Here is a 16719-nt window from a genome sequence, read left to right as displayed (position 1 = left end):
TTGGGACTTTGTGGGGGAGCAACAACAAACAAAACCCTAAACCCCAATTAAAAACTCCATGCATGTGATGCAGTTAAAACTGACTTTCCTTATCCTAAAGAACTATGCAATTCACAAGAATGAGTAAGATTCCTTTCCTCCCTCACCCCTCCCTATTTTTGGAAGAGGAGAGTTAGTTTGGGACTTCATAGAATGCTGTGTTTTGAGATGGAAACTGAAACGTGTATACTGAGTTAGGTACACATCCTGCTGGAACAGAGCACAGTGACAGGAGTTGTCAAAGATGTCAAGTGGCTCATATTACTGCTTAATTCTAGTTGATGTTACACAATTCTTTTTCTATACAACTTAGTGTAACTGATTGTGTAGTGCATGGAGATTGGCATAGCTGACACGTAAAAGGTGCGGGCTTGGATGTATGTACATGAGGTTGTATGTTGAAATGCTTATAACTTGAAAACTAGCAACTTTAGTTACAGGCTACGTGCCATACATTAAGAAAGTGTATACTAAATTCTACCTTACAGCGAGTTCAGGGAACAGCCAAAGACTACACCTGAACATGGTAAAGTGTCTCTAAAAGGTTGGAGAACTACTTGTGAGTCCTCTCCTCCCAACTGCCACCTTAGGATTAATGCCTCACAACTTTATCTGCTTTTCTTTCATTCACATTTCAATTTAGGTAACCAAGTGAAGGTGCTAAATTAAGGGGCCTACCTGGAGTGTAATTGCTGCCAGAACTCAGCAGCTCCTATTGAAGTTGAGAGCACCATCGGTGTTTGCAAACACTGCTGCAGAGACACCCTGTGTCTTTCATACCACATTAGCTGGTATTTACAAAACATAAAGGTAGCAAACGCTGTAATTCCCCCAAGAGAGCTGACTTAATCCCGATTGGTAAATGCTGTTGACTGCTGAAATGAACAGCAAGGGTGGAGCAAGTAATTTCTGCCAGGGAAATTTGGGAGCTTGTTGTGTGTGTTTGGCTAGAAGCAGTTATTGGGTCCATGTGCTAGCAGGTATTTGACATAGGCTGTCAGGTGTCTTGGTTCCCACTGCCTGACTTTACATACTCACATGGCAAGCAAGTCCAAACTTTTGGCTCTTCCTTTCATTGCCAGATAACCTCAGGACACAGCACTTCAGAAGCCTGGGCTGAGTTTTGTGGGGATGAAAGAAGAAGGAGGGTAAGGGTGAGAGTTGGAAAAGCTGTTCCATGCCTTACCGTCCCCAAACGGATCCTTTTCCGATTCTGCTGGGCTGCACCCTGTCTGGCGCAGGGACAGCCTGCTTTGTACTGTTCAATGGGAAGGGAAATAGGACGGAAATTAAATTATAAACAAGGCACTATCTGTGCTGTGACAAGCTAAATCTAAACTTTGAGGCAGGACTGTCGGATATCTGCCCCATGATGCCAGATTTTGCCACTGTTTAGGGGAGATATATTACATACATGTTGCTCGGTTTTTAATTCATATGAAAGTAAGAGTACTCATTGTAGCCTCGGAAGAGACTATCTTTAATTACAGTCAGTGCATTTAATCCTGCCCCTAAATTTGTTTATATATGCACCTCACCGTCTTTTCTATCCACCTCTAATTACAAGGTTTCAATGACTGAGTTGGAGACGTACAGCAAGGCATTTGGGGATATGTATTCTTAATTAGTGATTTCTTCTTTCCCTTTGGTGTTCTCACTTGGGGTCTGAAGCAGCCTTTGGCTGGCTGGAACAGGCACTTTGCTGTTGTCCTAGATGTCCCCAGCTGTCTCCTTGGAGGACATCTCAAGTATCTACAATGATAGAAGATAGCAACATGCTCCACCTCTTTCCTCCAGCAGCCAGCTAACTTCATTAGGGCATGCTCAACCTGCCACCATTAGCTACTCCTAAGATGGCCATTGGTAGGTGCTGATGTTGAGGAAGTATTAGTAAAAGCAAAAAATGGAAGTAAGACACAGCACTGCACATCCCTTTCTGGTACTCAATTTCCCAGTCAGAGCTTGAAACTTCCTACCTCTGAGAACAAGAAGGTGGTTGGTTAGGTGCTGAGCTAGAGATACAGTTGTGTTAACTCTGATGGTGTGAATTGCTGCTGTTCCTTTTGGTGCCTTGTGCATGTAGGAATGTGGAGTCCCTTCATTTGTGAGGCTACTTATGACTGGATGCTTGGTCTTTCCTTCATATTTGGCTATAGAGGTACAATAGACATTAAAACTACAACCACAGGTATCCAGTTTTACAGATATTAGTGCCTCACACTTAATTTTACTCGAAGCAGGAAAAGGCTGCTTAATTCCGGCTGTCTGCCATCCCAAAGCCTTGTGCTCAGTGTGTGACGGCAATGTATGGTTTTAATTTAGCTAAAATAATTCAGTTTGACTTGCCTCTCCTTTAATTTGGCATCATACAGTGGTGTGTAAAAAAATAAATCTTAAACACATTTCTCCCTTCATTTGACTTATGTATAAAATAACTAGGTCTATAGGGAGGTTTAAAATTAGGCAGGAAAAGCACACTAGGCCTTGTACCATGCTCTTTCCACTTAGTGCTGTGCCACAGCTCAACATCCCTAGGCTTCTCTAAGCATTGTAGTTGTGTCCCCCCCTTTTCTTTTTTAAGATCCTTCCTGTTGGCAGCTGTCCTGAGACACGATGTTCTTGCTTAGCATTTTGATGTGGGGAAGCAGTCTGATAATTAAAGCTGGTTTGAAGCCACGAGCTGATTTGTAAGCAGTGACTTGCTCTGGGGTGTTGTCAGTTGATAAACATGTAGCTTGTATGCACAGAGCCATGCTGCACCTTGTGCCTTAAGCGCTATGTGAGAGGGACATACATGCTCCTGGGACCCACTTGTGAGGGAGACTGACTGCATCCTCTTCAACCACCTTTTGGTGAATGGTTAAATTGTGGAAAATGATAGTTATCCTCCTGTTCCCCTCTGGGTGTAAACCCAGTGCAAGCCTGTAGTTGTTACGCAGCTTTCCCTTGTTTAAATAAATGCAATTCTTTTTGACCTGCACTCTAAGTCCTCAACAAATTACTTACAAGAGTACTGTGAATGGTGGTGAATGAAAGCACACCTATTGCAGCACTGCAGACCAATGTCTGGGGTTTGGATTTGCTGTGTGCAAATTGCTTTGCGGTGTTCCACTGCCGGCGAGCACCAAAGTATTACTGCACTCATGTCAGTGGTGGCGAGTCCTAATTCACCCTTGGGGTTTCATGGGCAGTGTGTGTAAGTACATGGGTACTTCCATGTAACTTCAAGTGGGAATTAAAACTGCTTGATACTGTAATAGCTCATCTTGCAATGGCACTTGCCTTATCTAACTGAGTCTGAGGTAACAAAGTCTTAAGTCTCCCTGCAGTGTAATCTAAGAAACTCAAGTGCCAGTAAGACAGATGGGCTTGAGAGGCCCGATTTAGGACTACTAGGTTGCAGTGTGTGTGTTTTAATACGAGAAACAAATGGGTAGAAGTCGGGATGAATGAAGTGTTAAATAAGTTTATTAAAAGCATGGCTGATTATTTTTTGGTGGACTCTGTTTTCAAGTGTCTACAATGGTATTTGCATCACTTTGTGTGTTTACCCACAAGGCTCTGTGGTTCGTCTGCTTGTGTGAGGTAGGCAGTGTGTGATGCTGAGGTTGTGGTACGAGGCAATACCTATCTTGCTGTTGCTTACAATCAGTAGATAACAGGGCTAAAAATAGAAGACACCTGAAACAGAAATGTCTTTTTTTATAGATGTAAGAATTGTTCATATTTGTCTGACACTGATTTTGAAGGTTTAAGATACAGAAAACTGTTCTTTATAGATGAGGAGAACCTGAAGTCTGAAATGCTAAAATACAGGTTGGAATCCCCTTTTTATTTGCAGAGGAAAAGAAATCTATACAAGAGAAAAAATGTGCAGTGGGGGATTTCAGCTGTTTCCATAATGTTTGGTTTCTGTTGCCTCAGATTCTTGCAAGGTCAGAGATCTTATTGCCTCTGGTCAATGGATGGATAATTCTACACATGTAAGTTTGAGGTGGTCACCATCCAGGAAAGACAAATGGTATCCAGCTGCCATTGTGTTTGCTTGTGATGTTTTGGGAATTCCTGTATAGCTTGTAAATTCGTATTGGCATTTCTTGTGAAGCACATCTCAAACTTCTACGTGTTGCTGTTGCTTATGGCCAAGACCTGAGAAGGGCTGTTAAACCTTTCATGACTGCTCTTAAATAAGAGCAGCTTAAGACAGTGGGATGGCTGAAGCCTGGGGATAGCTGTGAGGACAAGCCTGGCTGCAGGGAGGACCCTGGAAAGAAACAAAGAGAGATGATGAGGGTGGTCAGATGTTGGTCTTGCAGCTCTCGGTACTGCAGAGCCTGATGCTATGGTTCCCCAGCAGTTAAAACAGATACCGGGCAGAGCTGCTGGTGTCCTTGTGCATTGCCCTGTGCAAGCACTCCTCTGAGTGCCCACCTCGAGCCCATGAAGGAAAAGAACTGCTTGGAAACTAACCACTGTATTTTGGTGGTGTCTTGCTGGGCTGGTCTGCAGGCAGTTCAGGCACCTGGATGAGCATGTGGTGGGGTAGCACTGCGGACATGGTGTCACAGCTCACATGCCTCTGACAGCTCGTGCTCACTCTGCAGCAGGAGAACAATGTGGGAACAGGCACTAATGTACCACAGGGCTTTTGTTTCTTCTGCAGTAAAATGTGACTCTGGGACCATCATCAGTCTGCCTGCTTCTGTTGTCAGATACACTCCTGAGGGGACAGCACACAGGCAGTCTGGGCAGCCACCAGCTGTTAAGGCTCCGGTCAGCTCTCTTGCACTGGCGTTGTCCAGGATGCTTTACGGGGTCATTCCAGCCCAAAGCAAGCCTCAGGAGTTGCTGTCATTTGCCTGTCTTAGCTGCTGCTGCTGGCTTATGGCAGTACATGAGCCACCACAGCTCACCCTGTGGTGGGAACTGGAGCTCAGTGAACATCAAAGTTGGCTTGGAGGCATTCGAGAGTGAAGAAATGTTGATGTTGTCCAGTGCTCGTAATGCAGGACAGGCAGCTGTCACTGCACCCAGCAGAGAGCTACTGGAGGGATGGGGAAAAGAGGCCGAGGGGAAGAGGGCAATAAGGGAAGCAAGGTCTGCCAGGCATCCCCTCTCTTGGGAATCAACAGCTTCCCTCTCATAGACCAGCCGGTATTCACCTGTCCTCAGCTTCCATCCCAGCCAGCTTCCTCTGTACTGCTGCCAAGAGGCTTACCTGGCCAAAACCACATAGATCTGTGGCGCTGCAGGTACTTCCCTTAACTTCTGTTTGCTGAAAGATGTAGGAATAAGTTCTGGTTTCATGCATGTGTTCTAAAACATGAACAAGTCACAAATTTTGGATGGTAAAAAAGCAAAGTGTGGAGACTTGGCTCAGCAAGTGGGCTGAAGTGGCACTAAGGGAAAGTAAATAAAATGCACAGTGAATGCTGCAGTGTGCATTTATATATGGTGAAATAGAGAACTTAAATAATTTCCTGGGTGATAAAATGCACAAAGCGCTGAAATGGCGAGCTGTGAAACAGGCAGCAGAGGTTTTCTTCTGTCTTGATTAGCATTAGGAGCAGCAGCAGGCATTTCTGAGCATTGTTCACATGAACACTTGCAGATGACCAAGCTCACAGCAGCACTGACTCTCTGAAAGCTAGTGATGCTAAGATAAGCTTGCAGCTATTGCCTCTGTAGGCAGCTGATGTCTTGTATTTGGATACTTCAGAGATACCCCACGAGCACCAGCTACCTGGCTGCTAAAGCTGTTGGGCTGGTTTCAATTCAGCAAAAGAGATGCGTCAAAAATACTCAGCACACTGAAAACGCATATAGAGAATGAAACTCCTAGTTAATACTGAAGTAAATACAGCAGGTGGTTGCACTGATTGTAGGACTGTTGCATTTAATTCCCAAACAATCACTGCAATTAGGCACTCACAGCTTTTTCTACCTGTTAGTCACCAGCATGCCTTGCTGGCTTTGCTGCTTAGTTTAGTTGCAGAGGGCATGTGGAGCAAACCTTGGATGAATCCTGACCTGCAGCACAAACTGCAGAATCGTGTTCTTACTGTGGAAAAACAATGGCACCTATGACAGAACACTGCTGTTCAGCTTATCTTTTCTGGGCTAATAAAAAGCCAAAAGCTTTGCTGTAAGGGCACTACTGGATATTCAGGTTTGACTCCGAGGCACTCAGCTGTGAGCAAGCATTTCACACATCTCAGAACAGTCAGCACACTGGGTGCCTTGCTATGGTACAGTGCTTTAATACCAAGAGGTTTTCTTTCCTTTTCACTAAAGCAGATTTGTTGTGTAGCTGAAATAGACTGTGCAACTCAAGTATAAGCTAGAGCCTCTTTTGGGAAAAAAATGCATTTTAGGTATCTTCTGTAGATTAGAAAGTATTAAAAGTGTTTCTGATTGAACTAAATATAGAAGAGGCAGGATTTTATACCTCAGTGGAGTGTTGGTATCTTCCATCGTATTTAATATTTTGCTGAAGATATGCTAAATTCTGTCTGGACCATTAATAGGTTTCTTTAGAACCATTTTTATATGATGGAATTTCTGTGATTTCTTAAGATGGAAGTTTATATATAATCTCTTTATATGCTCTTGTAAACAAACGTCTCTTAATTAGTACAGAATCATCTCTGGTAGCTTTGGAAAGTATTGTAGTATTGTAAATGTCATGACACTTACTTTGAAAAGCATTAGCTTAAGGAGGAATGAGGCAAGTCTGAGTACCAACTTCTGCTACGCAGTGGGGGATATAAGTATGTATTTACCTGCTTTATATGTATGGCCATGATACCCAGGAACATACAAAACAATATGAACACATCTCATTTTTGGTACCACTGAAGCCACTTGCAGCCAAATTCTGTCATTGCTCAAGAGTGTGACTGTGCACAAAATAAAAAGATCTGAAGCCCTTAAGAGATGCTGCCTCGCTGTGCTGTAGTAGGAAAGGGTTGGTATTGGAGCTGGAAGGCAGAGTTCCTCTCTCTGATTTTACCTTGGTGCAGGTGAATCCTGCAGTCACAGTGGGGAAGCTGTTGCTGCTGGTCTGCATTTCTTAAAGACTTAGACATAATGAGAAGTTTATGAATAATGATGCTGTCTGTGTTCATGTCACAAGAGGATCCTGAGCTGCTGTGTTAGCTGATTCTCTCTAAAACTTGAGTGCTCCTTGTACACAGGTATTTGCATTTCATAAATGAAACTGTGAAGAATCTTCCTGTAAAAACATGAGTGTTTTGCTACTGCAGTTAGCTCACTTCTGTATTTTATGCTGAATTTCATGTCTATTAGGGAGATAAAATCACCTTTCTTTAGGGAGAAAACACAACCATTAGTTAACTGCAGGAGCCTCTAACCCAGAGTTCTGGGCTCGGCCCAGGCTGCTTTGGTTCACAATGTAGCTGGACAACATTTGACTCCAGAAGTGAATTTTTGGTGCAGAGATTCTTCTCTGACTTTATCCCATGCATGTTACTAAGCCAGATTACATAGGCATTGTGCAACAATGAAGAACTGCTCTAGATTTAAACCTTTGTGTGTTAACTTCATTGCACAGCACCGTGACCAGGATAGGTTTGAATGTGGGTGAAAAATGTGAAACATGAGAAAAGGAATCTGAAATGCTTTGGTAATTCTGTCCAGTCTGTAATATTATGTCTTCTCCTAGATTAATTTCAAATGGCTTTATATTCTTTTAAGTGGGGATTGGTTTGTATTAAACTTGTGCTGAATTTACCTTGCAATAGGGTCAGAGGGTGTCTGGTTTTTGGACTGAAATGGTTAATGTACAGAAATGAGTAATTTTTAGGTTTTGAATCTGTTTCAGATAGATCTGTTGTTGGCACTAGTGTGGCTTGTGATGATTGCATTTTCAGTGTCATTAGAGTGTTTGATACACAGTGTCCTGTCCTTTTCAGAGTATCACCAAGCAAGTATATTTAGCAGTTGATTCGAGAGTATGTTAACCAGTACACAGAGCTGGTTCAGTAGAGTAAATTTGGGACATACAAAATAGAGACTTGTTCAGCCATGTAAGCAATTCTACCATTAAAGCATCTTGCAGAAAGCACAGTTAGGGCCATCTTGTGAGACAAGCATTGTTTCATGCCCATATATGCATTGGTGATGCCCTATGGAGTGAAAGGTATGTTGAGCTGTGGGTGTTGAAGCAACAGCACCCAGCCTAACCCAGCCAACTTCAGCTGGAGCCAGCATGAAGGGAAACTCAGAGCATGCAGTATGGGAATATGGACATTTAGTGGCTTTCTGTACCTTTCCTTGCCACCCAGCAGCTGGAGATGCTGCAGTTCTGAGATGTCTCCCAGTATGGCCAGGACTGCTCCGTGTCTTGACTCGGCAATCTGCTAGTAGGAGGCAACGAGTGTGGACCAGAGCTTTTCTGGGGCTTCCCATGGGATGACAAACTTTGCTGATAGAGTTGCTCCTTCCCTTTTACAGCCAGCTTTGGGCCAACAGAAAATGGGTACACCTTAACGTCTTTTCCAATCCTAACCAGTCTGTGATTCTGTATGAGAGCGTCATTCTTCTGCTTTTGTTGGGGCTGTGAACTGGGGATGTGAACATCACCTTGATGATGTGCAAGGTGAACACTTGTCATGAATTTGACTTCTCTCTTGTCAGTTTTACATTCTTATCCACAGTTGCTGAGAAACAGATGAGCATGGCCCTTTTGATGCTTTCCACAAATGATCTCTGGCAGTCAGCAGCACAATGTCAGAAGCGGAGCTCCTGTTTATGCCTTTGGGTGCAGCTTCAAGGAAGTGCTTACCTTGTGCTACCTCCCATAAACACGTGGAAGGCTGTCCCAGCTTTGTCTGCATGATTTGCCCAGCCAGGGTTTGCAGGTTTGACGCCCACATGTTTCACTTGAATATAAAGCTGTCACCCCATATCACAAGTGTCAGTGGCCATTTAATTTTGCCGGTCCTACTTGAAACATGCCATGGTAAGGACTAAGCAGCTTGTTTTGGATGTGCACTTTGCCTTTCCAGCTGGCTTTGCACAGATCAGTGGCCTGCAAGTAAAGTCTCTAGATTTATACTTGAATGGTTTAGGAACCTTAGTTACTGTCAAAAAGCTGTTCAGCTACTGCCTGAACAACTGTCTGCTGTCTGACTAGCTGCAGGCCACTTCCATCTGCTGCTCTGGACCTAAAAAACCCTTAGAGAGGCCCTGCGGAAGGACTACATGTGGATCAGGCCACTCCACAACCTGCCAGCACTGGATCAATCAGACTGGCACAGATTTAAGTCACACAATTGGGGGTGCTTTGCTGTGACATGCATGGGAGCAATTTTGGTTTTTGTGTTCATAGAAATGTTGATGGGAGTGAATGCCTATGGCTTTGTCTGGGTAAGTGTTGAAGAACCTCCAAGGACTGCACTTCCACAGCCCTTATGGGCAACCTGTTCTGGTTGTGCACCCACTGCCCTAGCAAAAAAATTCCTTCCTAATGTCCATCCTGAACCTTCCCATTCACAGCCATTGCCTCTTGTTCCATTATTTCTATTATTTGGCCCCACTAAGAAGTATTTTGTTCCCATTGCAACACCCATCAAGTAGTTGTAGGAATTTCTTGGAATTGTTGCAGTTTCCTTGGAATGAAGATTATCCAGTGTGAACAATAGGGGTTTTTGTTTCTTCTTTTTCCCCTCTGCATCTTAGTGTTGCATTTCTTGGTGCGCTGAAATGGATTTGCATTTGGGATTTCATACATATGGAGAAGCTTATTGACCGTTATTTAATAAACTCATTTAACACAGTTTCAAAATTGATTAGGGTCAAAGAGCTTAATTTACTTTTGCATGGCAGCCTTTTCTGGGGGAAGTGGTGAACCATAGCTCACTGGCTTGCATTGCTCCTGCCTTTTCATAGCCAAGCACTGGAGCAAACTGGAGTTTCTGAGGACTTAAATGAACTTCTAGAGGATGCCTCGGTACTACAGGAAAGTTCCTAACACCACTGTTAAGTTGCTGCTTTGCCCACCACATTGTGGGACTCCAGGGTTCATTTTGCTCTTGGTTCTCAAACGCGTGTCAATATTGCCCATTAGGGTTTACATGGATTCAAAACCAGATCAGGGCATTTCCAGCTGGTAGCCTTTGAGTTAGTAGTCAGCAAGATGCTTTCTGCTTTATATGAATGGGGTGAACCACCCAGCTGCTCCTAGATGTGGCCACTGCTGTGAGACACTGACCCAGTCTATGGGCTTAGTTATTCATTTTTATTAAGCAATAGAAGAGGTGTAATGCGGATTTATAGGACCATATGAGCTTGCTAATGGAGAAACAGTGAACTCTTGAGCATCTGAAACTCCTTCATCATCTGGCACAAAGGAAAACATGGTAGATCAGAGACAGGTCATGCATGCACCTCTTTCTATGTGTGGGGCTGTCCCTGAAACAGCTGCAGGCTTGAGGATTCAGATTTTGGATGGCTGTTTTTCTTAGATCCTGACCTTCTCTGGTAAATGCAGCACAACTGACGAGGGGGATGTTTCTGTGCATCCATGTGAGGTAAGTGCCCGCTTCTCCAGGCACTGGTGTCCTGACCTGACACCATCCTTGTGTGGGTGAAGGTGTGACAGGCAGGTTTTGAAGCTAATTACCCAACTTCAACTACACTTCATGCACTGAGATTGTTGCCCCGTTGCTCTGAGACCAGGCTGCTGGGTTGGTTTTTTCTTGCTTGTTTTCTAGATGGAATTCAAGGCTTGAGCTGCAAAACACAAAGCGACTCCAGCCACGCTCACCTCTGTGAGTGCCTTTCCCTCCTCCAGTGAGCAGCTGAGGAGAAGCAAAAGCTGTCAGGTCCCTGCAGAAAAAGAGAGAAATTAGTGCTGGCAGAGTCTGTATGCGACAACTTATCTGCTGTGGAGCTGGAGTCCCGTGTTCCTGCTGGTGTGATCTGTTAACACAACATGCCTGGAATGTTTTCTTACATTCTTACACTTCTTTTGCGATGTGCTAAATGAAAGACGTGGGGATATTTACTCCAGCACCACAGGAATTGTGTGGGCTGGTTTTCTGCTTTTTACATTCACAATCTATGCCATCGATCATGCTGCTTGTTGTGTTTCAGCATATGACTTAGCCACATAAACATGCCTGCGCTTACATAAAGAGCTGCATAAAGCTGGTGATTTATAATCTTTAATGGATTTATAGGTGCTGAGTAATTAAGTGTAAGCTCCCATGAAAAACAAACATGAAGTTAGAGCAGGTCTTTTAGCAAGTGTGTTTATTGCATTTAGTGCTATCAATTGCGAGTGCTTAGAATGCTTTAAAACAATGTTTTAATACCATGCTTTTCAGTTCCTTTCATTGGTCAGTTAAAATGCTTTCCTTAGTGTCAGTTCTGTGATGTTCTTCTCCTGTGAAGTCCTGGTTTACCTGGTTGGCAGGTAACATGAAAGAATTAGTGCTTTAAAACTACTCACAGCCTGTGCCCTCTGCACCCTGGTGATGATTCTGTTAACTTCCCAGTTGATGGTAAGGAAGTGTACTAACTCCTTACGTTCTCCCTGCAGTAAGCAGACTTTCTTCAGACAGCAATAGAGGCAGAGAAGTTGAGTATGTAGTCCGGTGTCATTAACGTTCTCCAGGATTAATATTAAGTAGATCTCAGATCAACAATTCTGTTGAGTCCCTGTTAGACTTTTAATTACGCCAAGTATATTGTTCATTCCATTTCCATGTATTTAACTCTCTGTTTACTGCTTGGATATGATTCTTGTCCTCTTCTCTGCCACATCCTCCTTTATCTTCAGTCCCCACTCTTTTGTCAGCTGTCTAAATACGGTTGCATCCAAGTTGTGCTGAGTGACGCAGATGATTGCCTGTGTCTTTAGAGGCCATTTGAAAACTAAAAGATTATTTCGATTTAGTCCTGGAGCAAGTTTTTGTATTTAAACCCAAATCAGCCAGGTGACTGTTGGGCGCTGCAGCCCCAGGAACAAACATTCACCTCATTAGGATTTTCTGTATAAATACCTATATTCCCTACTTCTGGCATTTTGCTGTTTTAAAGCTCAGTGTCCCAGTAGCAGCCACAAGGCACCTGTGAACTGATGGAGCTATTTTTGTGCATATTTATCCCAGTCTTTGTTGCTGTTGTTTCAGTAATAGCATTTAGGTGGTGAAGTTTAGAGTCTTGCAGTTAAAAACAAACCACAGGCCTGAACCAAAAGTCTGTCATCAGTTTTCTCTTGAGAATCACATTTTCACCAATATTTCCATTTTCCCCTGAGTGACTTGAAGAAAGAGTGGCTTGACGAAAGAATTAGTGATTTTATAGAACTGCTCTTTGGTTTCCTACCTAATACATTCCTGATCTATAGGCAGCCAGAACTAAAAGTGTGAGTGTGCAGTCATTACTGTATTTTAATTAGATTTTATTTTGCTTTGGGTTTTTTCCCCATTAATTCTCAAGTGGTTGTCACATTACACTAATCATTGCAATTACACATGTGTAACTTGCCATTCAGTGCATATTAAATCCTCTGCATTTCAAACAGTGCTGCTGGATTCTGGTTCTGAACTGGTTGTTCAACAGAAGGTTCACTTTTGAGTAGAAGCATTAAATTTCCTGCAAAGTGTGTTTCCTTCATGCAGCATCGAGCAGATTTGAACAAGATTAATTGTTCATCTCATACTTGTGATCTACTCCTCTTATTATCACTGTTTTGTGGGGGATGTTGGTATGCTCCAGGTCATTGCTTTGTTCAGTCTGTAACAGGCTGGAAGAAAGGAAGATATTAGACATGTTGCTCATATAAGCGCTTCTGCATCCATTTCTATCCCATTGCAAAATGGTATGGATCAGTGTATTACAACCAGGGGAGAGTTTCTTCTGGATTTAGGTGTAGAGATGCTCACACAGTGTTGTTTGGTTTGCCATTGCCTTGCTTCGGGTAGTTGAAGGCACTGACGGACTATTGTATTGCCAGTATCCTTCTCAAAGACAGTCAAAGTTTGGGAACCAAGCATCTGTAGAAATAACTGCTTTGCTGATGCTCTTTTTACTGATAGATTTAATGTCATTAGTAAAGGAGAGATTGTTGAGAGCAGCAGTAGTGATACTTGCAAGGGAGTAACAGAGAAAGCAGGACCCAAAATGGCTGGATGTGTTTTCTGCTGTGTGTTAATAAAGGCTTTCATGGCTGTACAGTGAGAGAAGAAGCATCTCCTTGTCAGGGGAAATGTGGGTCAGGATGGGAGGAGAAGGGGCATTAGGATCTCCCTGTTACAATGCATTGATAAACCATGTCTGGAAGCAGCAGTGAGCTGTGCAGAGCTGCATGCATGCCCTTGTCTTGTGTACCAGCAGTGTGTCCTATCTCGTTGGGAAGGGCTAATGAGGGAGAGGGAAATTGGGGTCTGCAGCCCCCCTGCTCCCTCTCACAGCTTCATCTCTGCTGGCAAAAATCACTTGGGGTGAAGTCCCAGTTTTCCTTCCTTACCCAGCCATAGGCTCAGTGTGCAGCCTTGCGTGGATTGATCATGTCTCCCCCTTTGTTAAGATGGGACTACCCAGACTGAGCAAACAGCTTTGCAGTATAGGTATGAACCTGCTGTCTGCATGTGCTAAGCAGTGTTAACTGCATTTCAAGTGACCTTTAGGTCTGAAGCTTTGCCAAAGGGAGGGGAAAGGAAGCCACCATTGAATCGAGTTGTGCACAGAGCTCCTGCAAACAGATGGTGTTTGCATATAGGATATGCTGTTCGGGTGCACCTTCGCTACAATGCTCTTCATTTTTAATCATTTCAGGCGGGCTAAACTCCGGCTATATTTGGAACAGCTAAAACAGCTCGTGCCACTTGGGCCGGACAGCACCAGGCACACCACTCTAAGTCTGTTGAAAAGAGCCAAGATGCATATCAAGGTAAAAACATTCATTCATACTTTGATTTCTTTTAAGGCAGAATCTTCCAGAATCCATAGAGAGGAAACTAATTTCACACAAATCCATATCCATATGTCTGATCTTCTGGGTATATTGGCCTTTATTAGTTGCAAGGATTTCAGGCACAGCATCAAGGGTTTGCAATTTACCTGCAGTCTCAGACATATAAAACAGTGATTTATGTGGTTTCTGCTTAGTTACTAATAGTTTACATTCAATTTAATGTATATATATGTATCAGAGCTGTTCTTTGACTAATATATCTATTGTTAAGAACTAAGTAAAGTAGCTTTGTACTGCACTGATTTCAGTGTAAAAAGCCAGATCTATTCATGATCAAAAAATCTAATGGAGTCAAAGGGATTATAGCTACTAGGAAGCGTTATCCCCATCCCACATCTTAATGACCAGATCCTGGAGCATTTGGTAATCATTTAAAAGAAACCAAAATGAAATCCACTCTCCTGTTTGTTGCCTCTCCCTTGCATGGGTGGAACAAGAGCAGAACAAACCCCAAAATCTCACCTGTGATCCAGCAGCAGCACAGGTTATACACTGGCACAGGTAAGTTCAAAGGGAATTATTTCTCAGGCCTCCTCTCTCAAAGACACCTTCACTCCCATTTTCACTGTCATTGTCTTCAGGAGACCAGGGTTCTATGCAGAAATAAGACAAACAAGTATTCTAATGTAAAAGTTAAAGAACAGGTTTTTGCTGCCATGTGCAAGGCTGGCATTTTTTCAGTTACAGGGAAACAGGTCAAGAGAACTGTCAGGAGAGGTGAAACACTGCCGGTGAGCATGGAGTATTTTGGAGATCCACTGCAGTTGCAGAAACGGGTGTGATTCAGATGAAGAATTAAAGATTAATTTAAGCAAAACCTTTCTTGTGAACAACTTTACTGAGCCCTCAGAAGCAGACTGACTCCAGCTGGGCAAGCCCTGGTTTTACCATTTGAGATTTCAGCCTCTTGTTTATAATCGAGGCTAACATGCGTGAAAGGCACTGCATGTGGGTTTTGTCTCGGGCTGCCCCCCTGTCACGGGCTTATGCATACAAATTGAAGAACTGTTTTTACAAGTGGCAAGTGTGAGAGATTAGCCATGTAGTCACCCTGTCAGCTGCTGATAAAAACAGCTAGGAGCAGATTCTGGCCAAGTCCATCATGCTCGGTACAAAGTACTTGTTCTTCTGAAAACTGAGGCTGAAGTTTAACTTTCTCTTTGAGATTATAACTGAATCTACCCTAACTGGGGTGCCAGTTAATTGCTCCCCCTCATCAGGCAAGCTGCCTCCCTGCTGCATCACCAGAGCATGTCAGTGCCTCTCTGCCGTTTCGAATACAGTCATTAGCTTTGAACTTTTCACACATTCACCCTCCCCATATATTGCAGCTTGCCCTGAAGAATCAGATGGTTTCGAGTCTCCTGGATCTGAATCACTGAGTTCATTCCTAAATTAGTTGTTAAAGTTTGGGATTGCAGCCAGGAAAATACAGGAAAAGGAAATCTGATCAATTGGGCACAGTTGGTTTGGTGCATACGTGGATGTACCAACCCTTTTTCTTATTGTGTATCCACGTATGGTGTGTATCTGCAGAGTGTATTGCCTGGGAGGGGGCTTAACATGAGGCTGCAGAAGTTAGATTTCATTCAGCCAGGAAACTGCTCAATTCAGTAGTGTCAGTTGAGGTGTCCCCCTGCTCTGCTCAGGAAACCCAGCAGAGGTTCACTCAGACAGCAGGGAGGGACTGGCAGGAGCTGTGCTCACTCCCTGTACATCTCCTAAATCTCAGTGTCCTGTAAACACAGTTCAAGCAGAAGCAGGGTCTTTCTTACAAGTGTTTTTGCTGCTACAACCTGTAATTCACTTCATTGGTTAGGTAATTCTGTTAAATAATATGAGGCATTTTGATTTCTGTGTCCTTCCTGCTCTTGATCCCATCATACTCATTACACTTTCTTCACTAATTATATAGTAATTTCTTTTAAATGGCTATCAGTGATTTGGAAGAGGGTTCAGTTGAAATCTTAAAACACACTGTTTCTGTTACTGCATTTGGACCAACAGTGCAGCACATCTTACCAGCTGTGAAATATTCTGTTTCCATAACTAATACTGCCTTTTACTCAAGCAGAGGGGAGATTTTAGGTACATGTGTGGAAGGAACCTTTCACAGGCTGTTTGCTGAGAAGTTTTGGATTAATACCACTGATTTTGTAGGACATTATCACGGAATTATCGTGTTTGCTGTGCTGCAGTTCAAGGAGGGAAAAAAACAGGCAAGAATAAAGAGAATTGTTAGTAAATTCCTCCTACTGTATATAATTAATACTGCATATTGTTAATGAAGCTTTTTAAATGTTAAAAATTTCCATGGCCTGCAGTAGGAGGGGGAGCATTCGGGAGGCTGCAGTGATTCCTGCATGGCGATAAGCCTCTTATGTCACCTACAGAGGCGTTATGTTCTGACTGAAACCTGAGCTACACTCCCGTTATCAGAGATGGTGCCAGCTTTGCCTGACAAAGTGATTTAAAGATTCCCCACAACCAAGGCAACAATGATTTGGTCTTAGCTGAGGAGCAGCTGCTGGTGGCAAGAGAATCGCTGAGGGATTTGGGGGTTCTTTTTCCCCATATATTCATGTATCTTACTGTGAAATTCAGCTCTGGCCCAGCCTGCTTAAATTGTACTGACCTCTATAACATTATAATTAAAAAAAGAAAACAATTTAAAT

At 43.2% G+C, this 16719-nt stretch overlaps 1 protein-coding gene across 1 annotated transcript in view; it reads left to right on the top strand.

Moving 5' to 3' along the window:
* MXD4 (MAX dimerization protein 4) overlaps nucleotides 1-16719 on the top strand; it is a 39154-nt gene that overhangs the window by 18278 nt on the left and 4157 nt on the right. Inside the window, exon 4 of the mRNA XM_080614802.1 lies at nucleotides 13846-13960. Coding sequence (XP_080470928.1) covers nucleotides 13846-13960 — 115 coding nt within the window. The remainder of the gene's footprint in view (nucleotides 1-13845; nucleotides 13961-16719) is intronic.

The sequence above is a fragment of the Psittacula echo genome (genome assembly GCF_963264785.1).
Source record: "Psittacula echo genome assembly, chromosome: 1".
NCBI classification, from domain to species: Eukaryota; Metazoa; Chordata; class Aves; order Psittaciformes; family Psittacidae; genus Psittacula; species Psittacula echo.
The sequence above is the reverse complement of the archived record's forward strand: the minus strand, read 5'-3'. Positions and strand labels throughout refer to the sequence as shown.